The 15,955-nt window shown below is 35.6% G+C and overlaps 1 protein-coding gene and 1 long non-coding RNA gene across 14 annotated transcripts in view; one reads left to right on the top strand and one right to left on the bottom strand.

Annotated features, from left to right (window-relative positions):
- LOC135219805 (uncharacterized) overlaps positions 1 to 15,955 on the top strand; it is a 1,047,642-nt gene that overhangs the window by 637,740 nt on the left and 393,947 nt on the right. The window lies entirely within an intron of this gene.
- The window catches only part of LOC135219802 (anoctamin-8-like), a 495,835-nt gene that overhangs the window by 60,386 nt on the left and 419,494 nt on the right, over positions 1 to 15,955 (bottom strand). For all 13 annotated transcript variants that reach the window (XM_064256882.1, XM_064256881.1, XM_064256883.1 and 10 more), the window contains one exon: positions 4,129 to 4,289. In XM_064256882.1, the coding sequence (XP_064112952.1) occupies positions 4,129 to 4,289 (161 nt within the window). The remainder of the gene's footprint in view (positions 1 to 4,128; positions 4,290 to 15,955) is intronic.

Here is a 15,955-nt window from a genome sequence, read left to right on the forward strand (position 1 = left end):
CTTCTTCTTATATATTGTATGTACCTGTAATAGGTACCTTCTTCTTATATGTTTTGTGTACCTGTTACAGGTACCTTCTTCCCAAACGGGGAAGAGGGGCCTATTGCGTGCTAATATGACGTCCTAACTTTCCCGAAATATAGTCCTTGTTGCCCCTCGTGATATCAGATTGGTTGAATGATGGACAGTTTGTGTTCCTTGTGTGGAACCCAAACAAACATGCAAACCAAACTATGCAAACCAAATTAAAAACTTAATCTCGGAAGTCTTATCAGCATTAAGGAAATAAAGTTAGTAATAATTACAATATTGAAAACGATAAAGAGAAATCTTGATTTTTACATGCGAGAATAAGTAAAACCGTTTTCTTTAGTAACTGAATCTTGATAAGCTTTCTTGTGTTATTCACTCTTGATATATTGTCTACAGATGTACTTACAGCCCTCATTCTCAGAGGAATAAAAGCGACGATAAGAACACATATTCTCGTAAAAATGAAAGATTTCGGGTGTATTGCTAAACGACATGTCAAATTTAATAGAAGAGGAAAGCATCCTATTGATTTTTACTAGAAGTAATGACAGATATTTGTAATACGAACTGTTTTTGGAAGTTGCGGAGGTGTTCCCGATTCTGTCTGTGTAATAGCGTTCCCAGTGACCGAATTCATTTTATTTTAGTATAGTGGAATCAGTTTCTGTTGCGTCTTGCAGTTTCCCATTATATATATATATATAATATATATATATATATATATATATATATATATATATATATATATATATATATAATGTCAAGCAACTTCTCACATCTCTATTCATCAATATAAACTACACGATAATAGAGTAGCTTGTAAACCCTTAGACAGTTATAAACCTATGGACCGATTTTGGAAATTAACTATGAGGTCCTGTAGTTTTGGCTAATTCCTGATGTTAACAAAGACATGTACTATCTAGGTATCGGAAAAGTTTGGCATATCCGAAATATACCTGCTTCTCCACTGCTTCCATGTACTACAGCTAAGCTGGATAAAAATACACCTTAGGGAGAACCCATAGATGCACCATCAGTTGTTGGCAGAGTTGAAGTCTAAGGAACAAATAGGCACGTCAGTAATATATAGTAATAAATTTATAAAAGCACATCTTAGGAAGAGGGAGGTGGGATGGTTGGTTAACATAGGGTCTGTGGACACTTAGAGAAAGATCATCGGTCGTAAACAAATTACCAGCTTCCTTAGATCCAGTGTCAGTTCGGAGGTTTTTAGTTTGAAGTAGGTCTGAGTATTTGGTGGGAAATTTTAGGATATATTTATTTTGGTAACGTATGAAACCAAGATATAATTCTCGAATCCTGGATGGTTAAGAGCATATTTTGCTGCTACTCAAAGTACATTTGACCTCTGCAGTGAGATTAAGTTCCTGATAGTTAGTCAACTATGGCGGAAGACACTCAGTGTTGAAAAGAGGACGTAAATAGCAACCTCTTATCAAAAGACTTTGCGAGATCCAGGAGAGTAGACAAAAGCCTTCAGGCGCCACACACTCTCTCAAAAGAAAAACTGACACATAACCTACATCCTACATCCACACATAAGTATATATGAATACTTACGTGCATGTAAATAACATAGATACAATAATGATAAATGCATCATCCAGCACTGATACTCTAACATAAGTCGTGGTACAGAAGCTTAGATCCAATAATAGTTTCTACCCAGCTTATGCAAAATGGAGTTTACATACACACATTATATAAATATATATATGTGTATATATATATATATATATATATATATAGATATCTATTATATATATATATATATATAACTATATTATATATGTGTGTGTGTGTGTGGTGTGTGTGTGTGTGTGTGTGTCGTGTGTGTGGGTTGTGTGTTTGTGTGTGGGTGTGGGTGTGTGTTTGTGTGTGTGTGTGTGTATATAAACTGTACATCTGTAAAGAGTAACATAACCCGATCGTCCAACCGGCGAGAGAAGAGTATTAAAGTATTGAGGTTAACGTGATTCCACGAAAGGACGAACGGCCGTGGCATCGTTTCCGTCCAATCATGCCATCGATTCTCTTCAAACATTCAGTCCAGTTGACCGAATACATAATAGACATCTTGGTCAGTCAGTGTAAAGGGGGTTAGGCTTTAGGCTTCGGGCTACTGTTTGGGGATGAAAGGAAATGATGGAACGGTAAATCAGGTTGTATGGCCTTTTCTGGAGGAAGGAGTCCCGGGGATCTCTAGACAGAGGGCGTTGGGTGGTCTCGTGATTATGAAGAATGAGGTTGGCCAAATAATGTTCGTTGGTATCATTTGACGAATGAAGTGAGGGGATATTATGTGATTGGTAAATGATTCAGCCTCTTTTACATAATAACTTTTGTTAACTTATTGTTGATCTGAGTTTTGTAGGTAAACGACAGTGGTCGTATTGTTGGGTTACTACATTTGGTTGAACTGACTTGATAAATAATACTGATTGATCGAATTTCATGAATAAAGTTGGTTGACATCGTGTGATGACTGGATATTTGAACATATTTGAAAATAGATTAGTAATCTCATTTATTAAAAATAAAAGCTTTTAAACATTTCATTTGCTGAATAAGTTTGGGTGATTTCATTTGAGATTTGCTTGATCAGAAGCAACAAAATATCACCTCTTTCGTAATGCCGATGTTTTCAGTTGTGGAATGACGGAATTCGTCGATTTGATTTGAAATCTGCTTTGAACGAGGAAATGAAAACGGTAACGTGCGTCGGTTATTATCATGAATTTTATCATTAGCAATAACAAAGTAAAGGAGTGGGACATGTACGATGTATTTTGGAAGAATGAGTAATAGAAGATGAGAACGAAATCGTTGGTTCAATTTGAAATTTGCTTCAGTAAGGGAAAGTTTTATACATACATACATAATACAATATATATATTATTATAATATAATAATATATAATATATCCTATATATAAATATATATATAGATATATATATATATATATATAAAGTTTTTGTGAGGAATGATTAGTGTGTATGCTACTCAGTGTAGTTTGGATGGGGTGCAAGTAACTGTTAGGGTAAGGATAACGTGGAACTATGAATATGAGGTCAAAGACTTTTTCTGAAACTTAGGAGATTAAGAAAATTACAGCCGTCTGCGCCTCACTTTTCATAATTTTATTTACCATGCCACCAGAATAAAGGTTCCTTAACATGGAGAATTAGATGGAAGGAAATCTCCAGAAGGGGAAAGATAATATTTGATCTTTTGCCAAGTTTTTCTTTCTTAAATATCTTGTTTTAAAATCCTTTTTAGTCGGACTCTTTCTGTCTCGGTTAACTCTCTCTGTGTCAACGTTATCTGTTGCCTAAAGAATGATATTTTTTCTCTAGATACTGAAGCGGCTAATTTTTGAGGAATACAAGTTATAGCAAGTTATAGCGTTAATAAAAAATATAAACGCTGATATTCATTATCTGTAGAGGATGTAAAACCACTGTTTCATCATTGCATTTATTCTTTAAAAAAACTGTAAAAAAAAAGAGAGAAAAAAATGGCTATATTTGGAAAAAGATCTTTACGATATCAACCTGTAAATCGAGGAACGTTGGTTAGTGTTATTCACTTATAATTCATAGTACATTCAAATTTATAACGTTCTAAATAATGATCTCAGACGAGTGTTGTTTGGAAAAATGTTCTACATTCATGACGATGAGATATGATCTATAGATACTCTTGTCTCTTGACGCACGCAGTATAAATGATGTGCATCCATAGAAAGAATACTGATAGCATATTAGCTCTTTCACCGCTCCCAATCCATTTGGATGGGTGACGCTGGGAAATTCTTTACTGGCCCTTATTAGAGATACATCGACTGACTACTGATAAAGAGTATTAACATTACCAACAGCGTTAACCAAGAAGGAGCAAGGATATAGTGACTTTGGCTATGCTGTCTATTTTCTAATGCCATAAGAAATATTCTCAACACTTTCAATGAAACAGTTCTCTAGAATATCTATAACTCGGTCTGATTATGGAATGTCATATTTGTAAGAGTTATTCATGTCTCTTAAAAGTGTTCATGATAGAAATGCTTACCCGTCGTAAGTGGCAGAGAGGTAGAGAGCGTAGGAGTTCGTGGCAGCGTGATTCTTAACACAGACTGTCAGTTCCGGCAACCTGGCTTTTAATCTCGCCAACAGCCAGTGGAGTGTTGTTTCTCTTGTGCCTGGTGCCATCACCACCACCACCTCGCAGTCCTGAAATAAGAAACTCTAATAGAAACATGTTAAGCAGTGGGTTTCAGGTTTAAGTGATAATCCCAGTTCATAATTGTCCTTATCTAAAAGAAAACCAGTATCATTTTCAAATTTGGATTGAGTGTCATGTCAAAGTCTCAGACAGAGCTATTTTCTTTATCAATAGGTCTGGTTTGGGATCATTTTAAGTTTAACCCTGTTTTTCCTAAACCACCACCCCACTTCACCCCCTCCCCCCCATCCCTTTAGTATTATTGACCAAAAACTTTTTTATGTTTTTTATGCGCAGTTTTGAACCATTCCGCCACTTTTTAATGTGGATTCACATACAGTATTTGAAAAGATTTAGAGGTAACAAAGGTATTTTATGAAACATTGACGCGAGCCTGTGGTGAAGAACGAACTTTCGAAATTAAGTTGTGATTAAGTTGGCGTTATGACAGCACGGGCTCTTGCTCATAGAGCAGTTTGTAAAAAGAGTCAGAGAATTTTGTTATTTATTTTTACCACTTTTAGGAAACCAAAAGTAAGTGATTTATTAAAGTAGTTTACAAAGTAAATGGGTCATTTATGTTTGATGAACAGTTGTAATATGATTGCCCTGTAATATGCACGATCATCTCAGTACATACTCATTCACTTATTGTCATGTATTTACAACTTATGCTAGCGTCTATGAATTTATGCAAGGTTATACATGTATATTTTTGCACTTTTATACGAATCCAGCAACGGGGGAGGAAGCAGAGGGTTTTATGCCATCTGAAAGGTGGAGGGCGAAGTAGTAGAAGGCATAGAAGTAGCAACTAGTGTGACCTCTTGGAGACTAGAGTGTTAAAGAGAATTTGTGGTTTAATATTGAAAAGGAGCTTCTATGATACGATACGGTTTTTAAGGAGCTCATTACTCTACCCTTGTTTGCTCTCCATATTTTAGTTCGTGTTACCTTGTCTGAAATTTTCTCTCGCTTTTCAGTGGCATTATATTTAATGTCGCCAATGTAACATGTAGAGCAGACTATACGTAAGCTCTCTCTCTCTCTCTCTCTCTCTCTCTCTCTCTCTCTCTCTCTCTCTCTCTCTCTCTCTCTCTTGTTAGGTAACTGGCTATACGTCTCCAAAGTTCCAACTGTAATCATAATTCTATTAGTTACGTGCTTGAACGTGCTGTAGATAGTCGAGATTGTCCCTTGATTTGTAACTTTCGGTGGTTATTTATTTGAACTGTTAGGTATTGACTTATTCAACATCAAGTTACTTGTATTTTGCATTATTGACTTTGTTCCTGTTTCTTTCCACACCTGTAGGCATTCAACTCTGTGTTGGCCTCTAGTCAGGTGAGTGGACCTCAGGTTTGTTCCATAAGACTCAGCGTTCATTGGGAGCTGATAAAGGTGTTAATATGACATTCTTTCCTGGGTGATCCCATGTTACCACCTACAATGAACCGCTATCCTTTATGGTGTAAATTGGTTCTCCGTTGCGATATGGTTATTTTGGGGATGGATGAGGAGTCCTTTTCCGGTAATGAAAGGCTAAGCCTTTGGGGAATGGAGGTTCGTTCCCTTGTAAATCGAGGGCAAATCCTTTGAGGAGTAGAGGAGTGGTGGGCGTGTCCTACGGGAATAGGGGAATTGATTCCATTAAGAAATCAAAGGGTGGTCCTCCAAGGATGGTTAGCGATTCCTTTGAGAATGGAAGGTAAGCACTGCGAGGATTGGAATGGGGGTCCTACCGGAACGTGGGGCGAGTTCTCCTGGTATCTGTGGGAAATGGGGTGCTCCTCGTGTGGGAATGATTGCCTAGTCCTTTGCCTGATAAAGATAAGCCCTCGAGATTTATCCTGAAGCCACTGATTTATTCACGCCATTAAAGGAGACAAGGTGAACCATTAACGGGAGTCTTCTATCAGTAGCATCGTTATTATCTTGCGTTTGTACTTTTCATCTGTGTCTGCTGGAATGTTGGATTCTGTTAAGGAAAGGATTACTGTACCTCATATTATTCTTCAGTTGCTGCTTTCAAATTACGAATTGTATTAGGGAATTTCTGTTTGTTATTATGATTTCATTTATTCTACGTCAGGTCACTCCTCTGAGATCTGCCTGGACCCCAAATAAAAATAATTTTTGAAAACACTTTACCCGATTATGTTTAATGTGCCATACTGGAATGAATTCCATGATTGTTCTGCTATTTTAAATGAAAATCTTGATTTGAATATGATTTGCGAAAAATGTCATTATTTTTCCTAATTAGTTCAATAATGAAGATTTTGTGATTACGGAGATTAATTTTGCTGAACCAATGCGAGCGCACGCGCACACACATATATAAGGTGTGTATGTATGTATATATTACATACATGCATACATATGCATACATATATTACATACGTAAATATATATATATTAAGATTATATATAATTATTATATATATATAATATATGTATATATATCATTATATAATAATACGTCTATATATTACCATTTCTGCTGTAAAATAACGCTGTGCCTTCCGATGGAACTGCACAGTATAAAAGCCACAGATAAGGATACCAGCAACTCTACTGCTCCATCCGATCCCTGTTACTTTGTATATTGCCAGTCTAGCAAATCGTCAACCACTGTTCCAATTTCTGGTCAAACCCCCCCCCCCCACCCCCACCCCACCCCCACCCCCACCCCACTTCCTACATTTTTAATAGCGGTCTGTCTGTCGCTCACTTCGACATTAATCATTATTGTCCGCTTTTTCATATTATATATATATATATATATATATATATATATGTATATATGTATACTTATTTATATGTACTGTATATATACATATATATATATGTGTGTGTGTATATATGTGTATAATGATTTTTGGGGAGTATTTTGGGTAGTGGAATTAAAGAAACATTATCCTGTCTTATCTTATAACTTTCAAATCTTCTTGAGAAGCAAGAAGTGAGGTCGGAACTCATTCTCTTTTATTGAAGCCATGAAGAGAATCCTATACAAACCAGGCCATCCGTGAAGTCATTTTCGGTCTGTTTTATCATGTAATAGATCTGGCCCTTTCGCCCAGTATGAATGTGACACGTAATCTTTTGCTGAAATCGATTGACCAGTCATGTGGGAAACCGGGCCAATTAGATCCATAAAGTCTGTGAGAGAACATTTATTGCTGTGTGAGTCAATATCACATCCCACTGCATTTTGGTAATGCTCATTGATGTTCATGATTATGTGGGGATCATCGTTTTATACCGATATTCTCCCCCTCCTTTTTTACCCTCATTCTTTTAGCATTACACCTTTTGTGAGGCGGGTCTATCGCTACCTTTGTAATTAGTCCCATAAATATTTTTTTAAGCAAGACTGGAGATGGTTACAGTCATTCTCCCACTATAAGGCAGATGTATTTGCAGTATTAAAAAAGATACAAGGTTAAAATACTAGTATTTATCCCTTAGTGAGAACTGGTATTCTGGCTGAATCCTCCTTTGAATACCTGTCATCCCTCTGAAACCCTGTTATTTCATTAACTTGTCGAGACATTGCTAAAATGACTAAAATTGATACATTATATTCACACCATACTGATATCGATAATGAATCAACCTTGTTTTAATCTGATCATTTGGTATGTACCCATTGTGCTATTGATTTCCGTTTTACCTCTAAGAGCTCATGTAGGTTGATATTCAATTAGGCAATTGCATATACGTATCCCGGAATGAAACTGAAAAAACTACCCTTTACGTTGTGCCCTAAGAGCTGCTGTTGCACGTGCAACCAAACACACCCACATTTGTAAGTGTATGTTTATATATATACATATGTATATTAAATGTATGTCAGTTTGTGCATATATATATATAATATATACATATATTTATATATAACACATATAGATATAATCATCATAGTAGGGGAATGACCCCAGAGAACAATAAAATGATAACCAAAATGCAAATGATTAATTTCAAAAATCTTGCTTTTTTATTTTTTGAATTCGATAGACACGTTTTTCATCGGTAAGATTCACTTAACGTAGCAATGTCTTCGTTCATCTCTGCCCATGCTTTCATAAACTCTTTTTTTAAAAACCTTTCTCAGAAATATAGCTACCTTCCTTCCCTCCTACCCATTTTCCTATTATAAACCTCAACTCTCAAAATATCATCATGCTCTGCCGTTGTCATAAATACCTGGATGCACGGCCACTCTTCTACCGTTCATTAATTGCTTTATGCTGGCTTCCACTTGCCATATAACCTTGATCATCCTTCAAATTTGACCGCTTGGAAACTCTTTCACCAGTCTCTGAAGTTTCTGTCTTTAACAATAACAATAACACCCTTATTAGCTGAAAATAACAAGCACTTCCCAGTACATCCACGAACTCCTTTTTTTCTTCACTTCATTGATAAGAATATTGAACAGTTATGAAGAAGCATAGGTTTCCTATGCATTATACAAAGCTAGGCTTCTAATACCTGTCTCAGTTTTAGTAGATTTCACCGATCAGGCATATGTAATTAATTTTTTAACTGATAGGCCTAGGAGCAGAAGTTCAGTAGATTAAGTGCGAATCACCATGCATTCAACCAAGCTTACCAAAATTGTGGCTTGTTCATTACAAGCCAATTCTCGCATTACAGTAATAAAGGATTCTCTTTTCTGTCATCATAAAACTTCAGTTGATATAAATAAATTACCTTGTCCACCATACATGATCAGTACACTCCACGTGACATCTCCATCAATTCTGCCTTTTCCATTCAGTTTTAAACTTCTCCCTGATTATCTTCGTAACAAACGCTTGATCTCTACACATTGTTTGCTGCCTTTGTACAAATGCGCCCTGCTCGCTCATTATCAGCTCTTCTGTTATGTCTTATTTTCCCTTATGTTAATCCACTGTAATTTTTGCATTCAATCCTGTATCTTATATATATATATATATCCATTTGTTCTGTGGAGGGGGGGATATATATATATATATATATATATATATATATATATTATATATATATATGATATATATATATATATATATATATATATATACACACACACACACATCAGGTGTTTCAAAATTAGAGCCCCCTCCCCCCCCTCCACAGAACAAATGGATGGTTATGAAGTTTTCTGCTATAGCCTATCTCCAAGTACATTATCTTGAGTTTCTATTAAGCTATTTTTCATTTTACATTTCTTGTATTTTCAGACTGAGTGACGGAGTTAGATACAGCCATGGCTAACGACTCGGAGGAAATCAGATGGATTGACCGAATCCGAGCTATAACCCTCAGAGAGGCGCATCCTTCGTTTCACGTTCCTGGATAGCTAATTACATTAAAAGAGATGAATCCTTTGTTAAAAGAAACTTTTGTTTTTGTCCATATCAATTTTTAGTTTATGCTGTAGAGGGGTGGCCTCTAATTTCGAAACACCCTGTGTGTGTGTGTATATATATATATATATATATATATATATATATATATATATATATATATACATATGTGTGTGTGTGTGTGTGTGTGTATAAGAGAAAATGATGCTGTAAGGTAGAAAACTCAAGGTAAGACATCGTCAAAATGATTTACACTCAATTTTGATTTACACTCAGCGGTTGCAACCTTGGTACTAGGTACACCAAATATGTTAAGAGGAAGAACCAACGTTACACTTATGGTGTGATGGAGAGTAGGTGTCTCATTAATAAAACCTGTTAATCGCTTGCAAGTGGAATCACACCATTACTATTAATACGCAAAATACTTTAATCATTAAAGTCCATATATTTGTCATAATCCGAAAGTGATATACTATACCTACTTAGGCCGATATTCATACGCTTATTAAACGTGCATTTATAGAATTGGATGTTCATATAAATATTTTATTATTATGTTGAGAAGAGAGAGAGAGAGAGAGAGAGAGAGAGAGAGAGAGAGAGAGAGACGAGAGAGAGAGGAGAGAGAGAGAGAGAGGAGGAGAGAGAGGAGAGAGAGAGAGAGAGATTGTTTTCAGGTGGAAATATTTTAGTTTTAGTCTTTGGAACAGTGACCAATTTTTTTCACTCTCTATCTCTTGGTTTCAGATTTATATGCAAATGTACTGAGACACTTTTGAATTTAGGACAAGGGTCCTCTCGTAAGCTGAAAAAGAGAGAGGACAGAAAGACTTTTAAATTTGTGAACACTTCTCTCATATGTAACTTTACGTATAGAAATCGGTGTTAAGCTACTCGTGGCTGAACATATCGATTCGACAGATTTTGTTGTTTGTTGTTCATTTTAAGTATTCCTTCTAGTTTTAGTGGAATTTCTATTCGATATACATCAGATTACGCACATATTTTATTCTCGATGACTTATTTTTATACAGTGATTTTATATATAGTAAGTAAATTTGTGGCATTCATTGTAATTAATCCGCTTAATAGCACTAAATTCCGTTACTGACCTCAAAAAAGAGAGAGAGAAAAAAAGGCATCTTTTTTACGGGAGGAATGTGTACGTGGCTATCACGACACCGTATCTATTTCATTGTTTGCTATTGCAATAAGGATTTTTTAAATGCGGAGTGAGGTTAACACGCGAATTTACTGTCGCTACGATTAGCAAGATGTTTATTCTAGTTAGTAAAGTTGTGTGTTATATGTTGTCAAAGTTACTGCTGAATCACCTGAATGGTTTTCATTATTAGTATAATGTATATATTGAGGCGAATTACATCTATAACAATATTTCATATTCATTTTGGATGTTTCTGCTCGCTAGATGTTAATGTATAAGAAAATCCTGTGTAAAAACAAAGGAGAATTTCTTGTAAAGAGAGAGAGAGAGAGAGAGAGAGAGAGAGAGAGAGAGAGAGAGAGAGAGAGAGAGAGAGAGAGAGAGAGAGAGAGAGAGAGAGAGAGAGTAATCTACTTGAACGGTGCACTTATTGAAGGTCCGGGGTTAGTGGATTTATGTCGTATTTTATCTTGATTGGAAAAACACTGCAAAGATTCGTTCGAATAACCTATCAGGAATTCAAAATATTCGTAAAATCGCCTCGTATTTAATTTCCCGAATACTATTAATTATACTCCATTCATTAAGCGGCCCTCTTCAGCTCTGTTGATTGAAGTTGAATCCGTTGGATTATGTATATTTTTCAGTTGGGATCTGAGAACTTCATTTTAATTGATTTAAACATGTATTTGTCTTATTACTTCATTGACAAACTAAAAAAATTTTGTATTGTAAAACGATTCATGGACGGATAAATAGAAACCTAAATTAAGTTAATAACAGAGAACGATCACGCCACAAGGGCGCTGCGTACTTCATTGGAATTGAGGGAAACGAAATATAAAGCAGAATTCTGGGAAGACGGAAGAAAAAACAAAATTCCCCAGCGCGTTGGAAATTGGCTGTCATATTGCCCATTTTGAGGAATTACAGGCAGTTGAAGGGAGCGGCACTTTCTCCTTGACTCAACAGATCTCTAACCGTATGGATGTTATTCTCTGATTAAGTGTCCATAGGAATGAGGCTGCAATGCCAGCTTGCCTCGGAAAGAAGGTCATTAACGGGAACTGAGGGGAGGTGAGTTTTTTTCGGGGTTTTCGATACTGAGGTGAATGGAAACTAAATATTTTGCCATAAGGATGTTTCGGTGTACGCATGCATTAGGAATTCGCTCACTGTTGTTTCGTTGCTTTACAGCCTGTTTACACCTGCCAGTTTATAAATCTGGTCATAAACCCTATTTGTAACAGTTGCAACTATAGAACATTGTCCTCGTATTACCAGATTCCACAGTGCGTTTTCTTGTCCAAATTCAGTTGAAATCCAATGTTATATTACAGTTAACTTCATATTTCCTCTGTTTTATATGTACTTCCCATGGTCTTTTCTTTCCTTATACATGCTTTTCTTAACATAATTATAGTCTGGTTGCAGAAGTGAGTTTTCTTGTTTTGAATGTGATTGTATTTCACGTAATTGTGTCATTTATAACAAAAATAATCGAAAGCCGCAAAAACTTTGAAGTATCATTTCTTTAAGGGAAATCTTGAAAAACATTTCTGTTACAAATTCATTTCTCCAACAAGTTGGTCATATTGAAAATAAACGTTAAAAAAAGATATGAAATTTGAGGTGTCCGGGATATGACTTGGTATCCATAAATTACGGAACTAATGAGAGATTTCTGAATATTAATGAGGATTCGCAGGAATGAATGACAATAAAAATGTTCTTGTAACTTTTATCTTAATTAGGGAAGGGGTTCTAGTGGGGGTCGTTTGAGTTTCTTCTCTAATTTACGTTATTTCAAAAGCCATCGACCTCGAATTTTAGCATTATTGTTTTTAGTATTATTAGTTTCATTCTGTAAAATTACCCGCTTTTGAACTCTAGGGCAGCTGAATTTAGGTTGAGCTTGAGAGAAAGATTTAATTTGTTAATATTTCTACTCATTAAATATTTACGTGTGTATATATATTATATATATATATATATATATATATATATATATATATATATATATATATATATATATATATATATATATTATATATATATATATATATATTCGTAAATACTAAAGGGCTTATAACATATATATGATATATTTGTATATCCACACATATTTATATGCATGTTTGTGTACCTATATACTATGTGTGTGTGTCTGTGTCTGTGTGCGCGCGCGTGTGTGTAAAGTACAATATTGCTTACGAAAAAATACATGTTATACAGCTGCAACCACCTTGCCCGGTCATTTGGTGACTCACATCATGCAGCTCTGTTAGAATGCTGTCATTTCCTAGCATTCCACAGGCGTGAGATTGTGATTGCCATAGGCTTCATGAGCAGAGGCTCATTTGCCGGTTAGGGGGGGATATCCCTCCCCAAATGATCAACGACCCTACACTGGGCTGTCATCAGGGTTGAGATATGCTATATATGCTCCTTACTAAACCATTGGCATCCCGGTGTAGGGGATAATGCCGGCAGTGCACCTCACTCCTTTCGGGCGCCTAGCTGCATTCACATTTTAGTGTTTTACTTTACCTCCATCCTGCTTTCTTGTTCAGTGTCGCTGGCCAACCTGTCAAACTTGCTCTTTTTACTCTTAAGCGCCGAAACTGAAAATGTCCCAGTGCTTTCCTTAACAGCCTAAATTTCGTAATTCAGTCATGAAACCATGACACTTCATGGGGCAAACAGGTCATACGGCGTACTTCCAAGCCAGATACCAACAGTACTGAGGCTGAATCTGCAATTAGCCATTGAAGTTTTCTGCGTTTTCTGCACAGGATGATCAGTTACGATTAAGTAATTTAGGTGTGAATGTGACAGTGATCGTGGTCCTTTCTTTCACTGGACTCGGGCATTCCATTGAAGTGTTAGAGATGTGTATTTATGGTGACAGAAGTTCACTCTCGGCGTGGTTCGGAAGTCACCTAAAGCCGTTGGTCCCTTTGCTGAATAACCACTGGTTCCTTGTAACAAAAACACCATACAAACACAAATCTTCTACTGGAAGCCACCCATGTAAGGGAAAACAGATATATCGTGTATGTGTGTATATATATATATATATATATATATATATATATATATATATATACACATAGAGAGAGAATATATATATATATATATATATATATATATATATATATATATATGTAATATATATATATATATGTATACAAGAGCGAATATATATATATAGAGATATATATATATATATATATATAATATATATGTTGTATGTATGTTATATATATATGTATCAGAGAGAGAATATGATATATGTATACAGAGAGAAAGAATATATATATATATATATAATCATATATAAATATATATATATATATATATATATATATATATATATTATATATATATATATATGTAAGTATGTACATAAAAGACTAGCTGAAAGCTGGAAGGCGTACCCCTGAGTTCTCCCTTCGAAGGGAAAAAGTATTGCTTTTGCTATAGGTACATGATGTAGAAAGCATCCAATGGCTGGGAACAAGGGGTCTGCATTGATATTACAAAAGTCTATAGAGTGAACAAAATATTATTTTGGGATTTTGAACGAGTGTGCAATGCAAAATAAAATAAATGCACTTGAGTTCTTTTGTTCGAAGATGGAGAGTTGAATTTTTGGCACTTAGTGAGACAAAGGGATGTTCAGGACGGAAAATGCTTCTGTGTGGGGTAGCTGAAGGATAGCGCTATTAATGTCGTGATAACTCTGGGGATGGGCGTAAAAATTACAAATGAGTCAGTTCTGTTATTGTATGGGTGACGGTGATTTTGACAGAAGCAAATCTGTAATAATAAGCATTTGTAGTCCATGACTGGAGAAGGATGAGAGTGGAATCGAACCTTATTGTAAAAGATGAATTCTGTGCCCGGCTGGTTTGGTGAACATGAAATAGTGCTTGTATTAGTTGATGTAAAGGAAAAGGTAGGCGGACGAGGTTAGAAGGCATTGTTGATAGGTATTAAGTTTTTGAAATAAAGGAGACCTATGAAATTCCTCTGAAAGTAAATTTGGCTTGATGTTTGCTAGTTTAGAAAGATGAAACGGTGAGGAAAAAGTTTGCCACATTTTTTTTTTCTAGTTGCACATAATTTCATTAATAGGCGACCGAGACGAACATTTTCTAATATTTTTCTGATCTGTTTTAAAGAAAGTTGATTATGATTCAATTGAGAAAAAGTATGACTCGAGGAATAAAGTATGCATTTACCTATAGTATTTTGTTGTCTTTAATAATATTTTTTAGAATCTGAGTACTCTTCATTCTCACATCTAAACTGTTTGCTGCTTTCGATCTACAATACCTCGTCAACAGTTATATTCCAGCTTCATTATCTCCCGCAGTTTCTTTGCTTCTTTCGTATCTCCAACAATTACGTTTCTGTTGCAGCACCTCCATCAATTATATTTTTATATTTCAAAGTATTCTGTGGCAATATTTTGAAGAACTGAGAAGCAACTGACTTTTTTTTATTCCCTGTATTATTTTTCAGTATTATCTCCACCTATTGAAATTTGGATATCAAATCACCGTCATATTTATGCTATATTAACGTTATGTGCTTTGTCTCTGACAGTTACATGTTTATTGCATTTTATCCTTTAATGATATTTGTCTTGTCATCGACGATTATATCCTTCGGCTTCTTATCACAATACATTTTTTATCGTCACTATCAGTTACAGCGTCATTCATTAGCATCATCTCCATGCCCCCCACATTGGCATCTCTGCCAAAGTTGGGACGTTGGCTCGATTAAGGTAACGCGTCCCGACGTTTGGAAACTCATTAACTCACCTGACTAAGTTCAACAGGTAAAATTAGATCCCTGTGAAAGTTGATTCTGGGGCAACATTAGAAGCGCGCAAGGGGTCAGGCTTTCTCGCTCACCTGGCGCGGTTTAGATTAGCGAATCTCTCTGTAATCGGATTAGTGGCGAAGGGAGAGAGAGGAGGCTGAGGAAGGCGTAACATGGAAGACTAAGTTTGATTACTAATTAGGAAGAGCAGGACGTAATAGTAGTCATGAGAAGAAGTAGTTATGGGCCAACAGCACCCTCCCTTTCAGCGATATTTGGCTCTTTGATTGGAGTCTCTATTCTGTTCTTT

Source organism: Macrobrachium nipponense, chromosome 1, assembly GCF_015104395.2.
Source record: "Macrobrachium nipponense isolate FS-2020 chromosome 1, ASM1510439v2, whole genome shotgun sequence".
NCBI lineage: Eukaryota > Metazoa > Arthropoda > Malacostraca > Decapoda > Palaemonidae > Macrobrachium > Macrobrachium nipponense.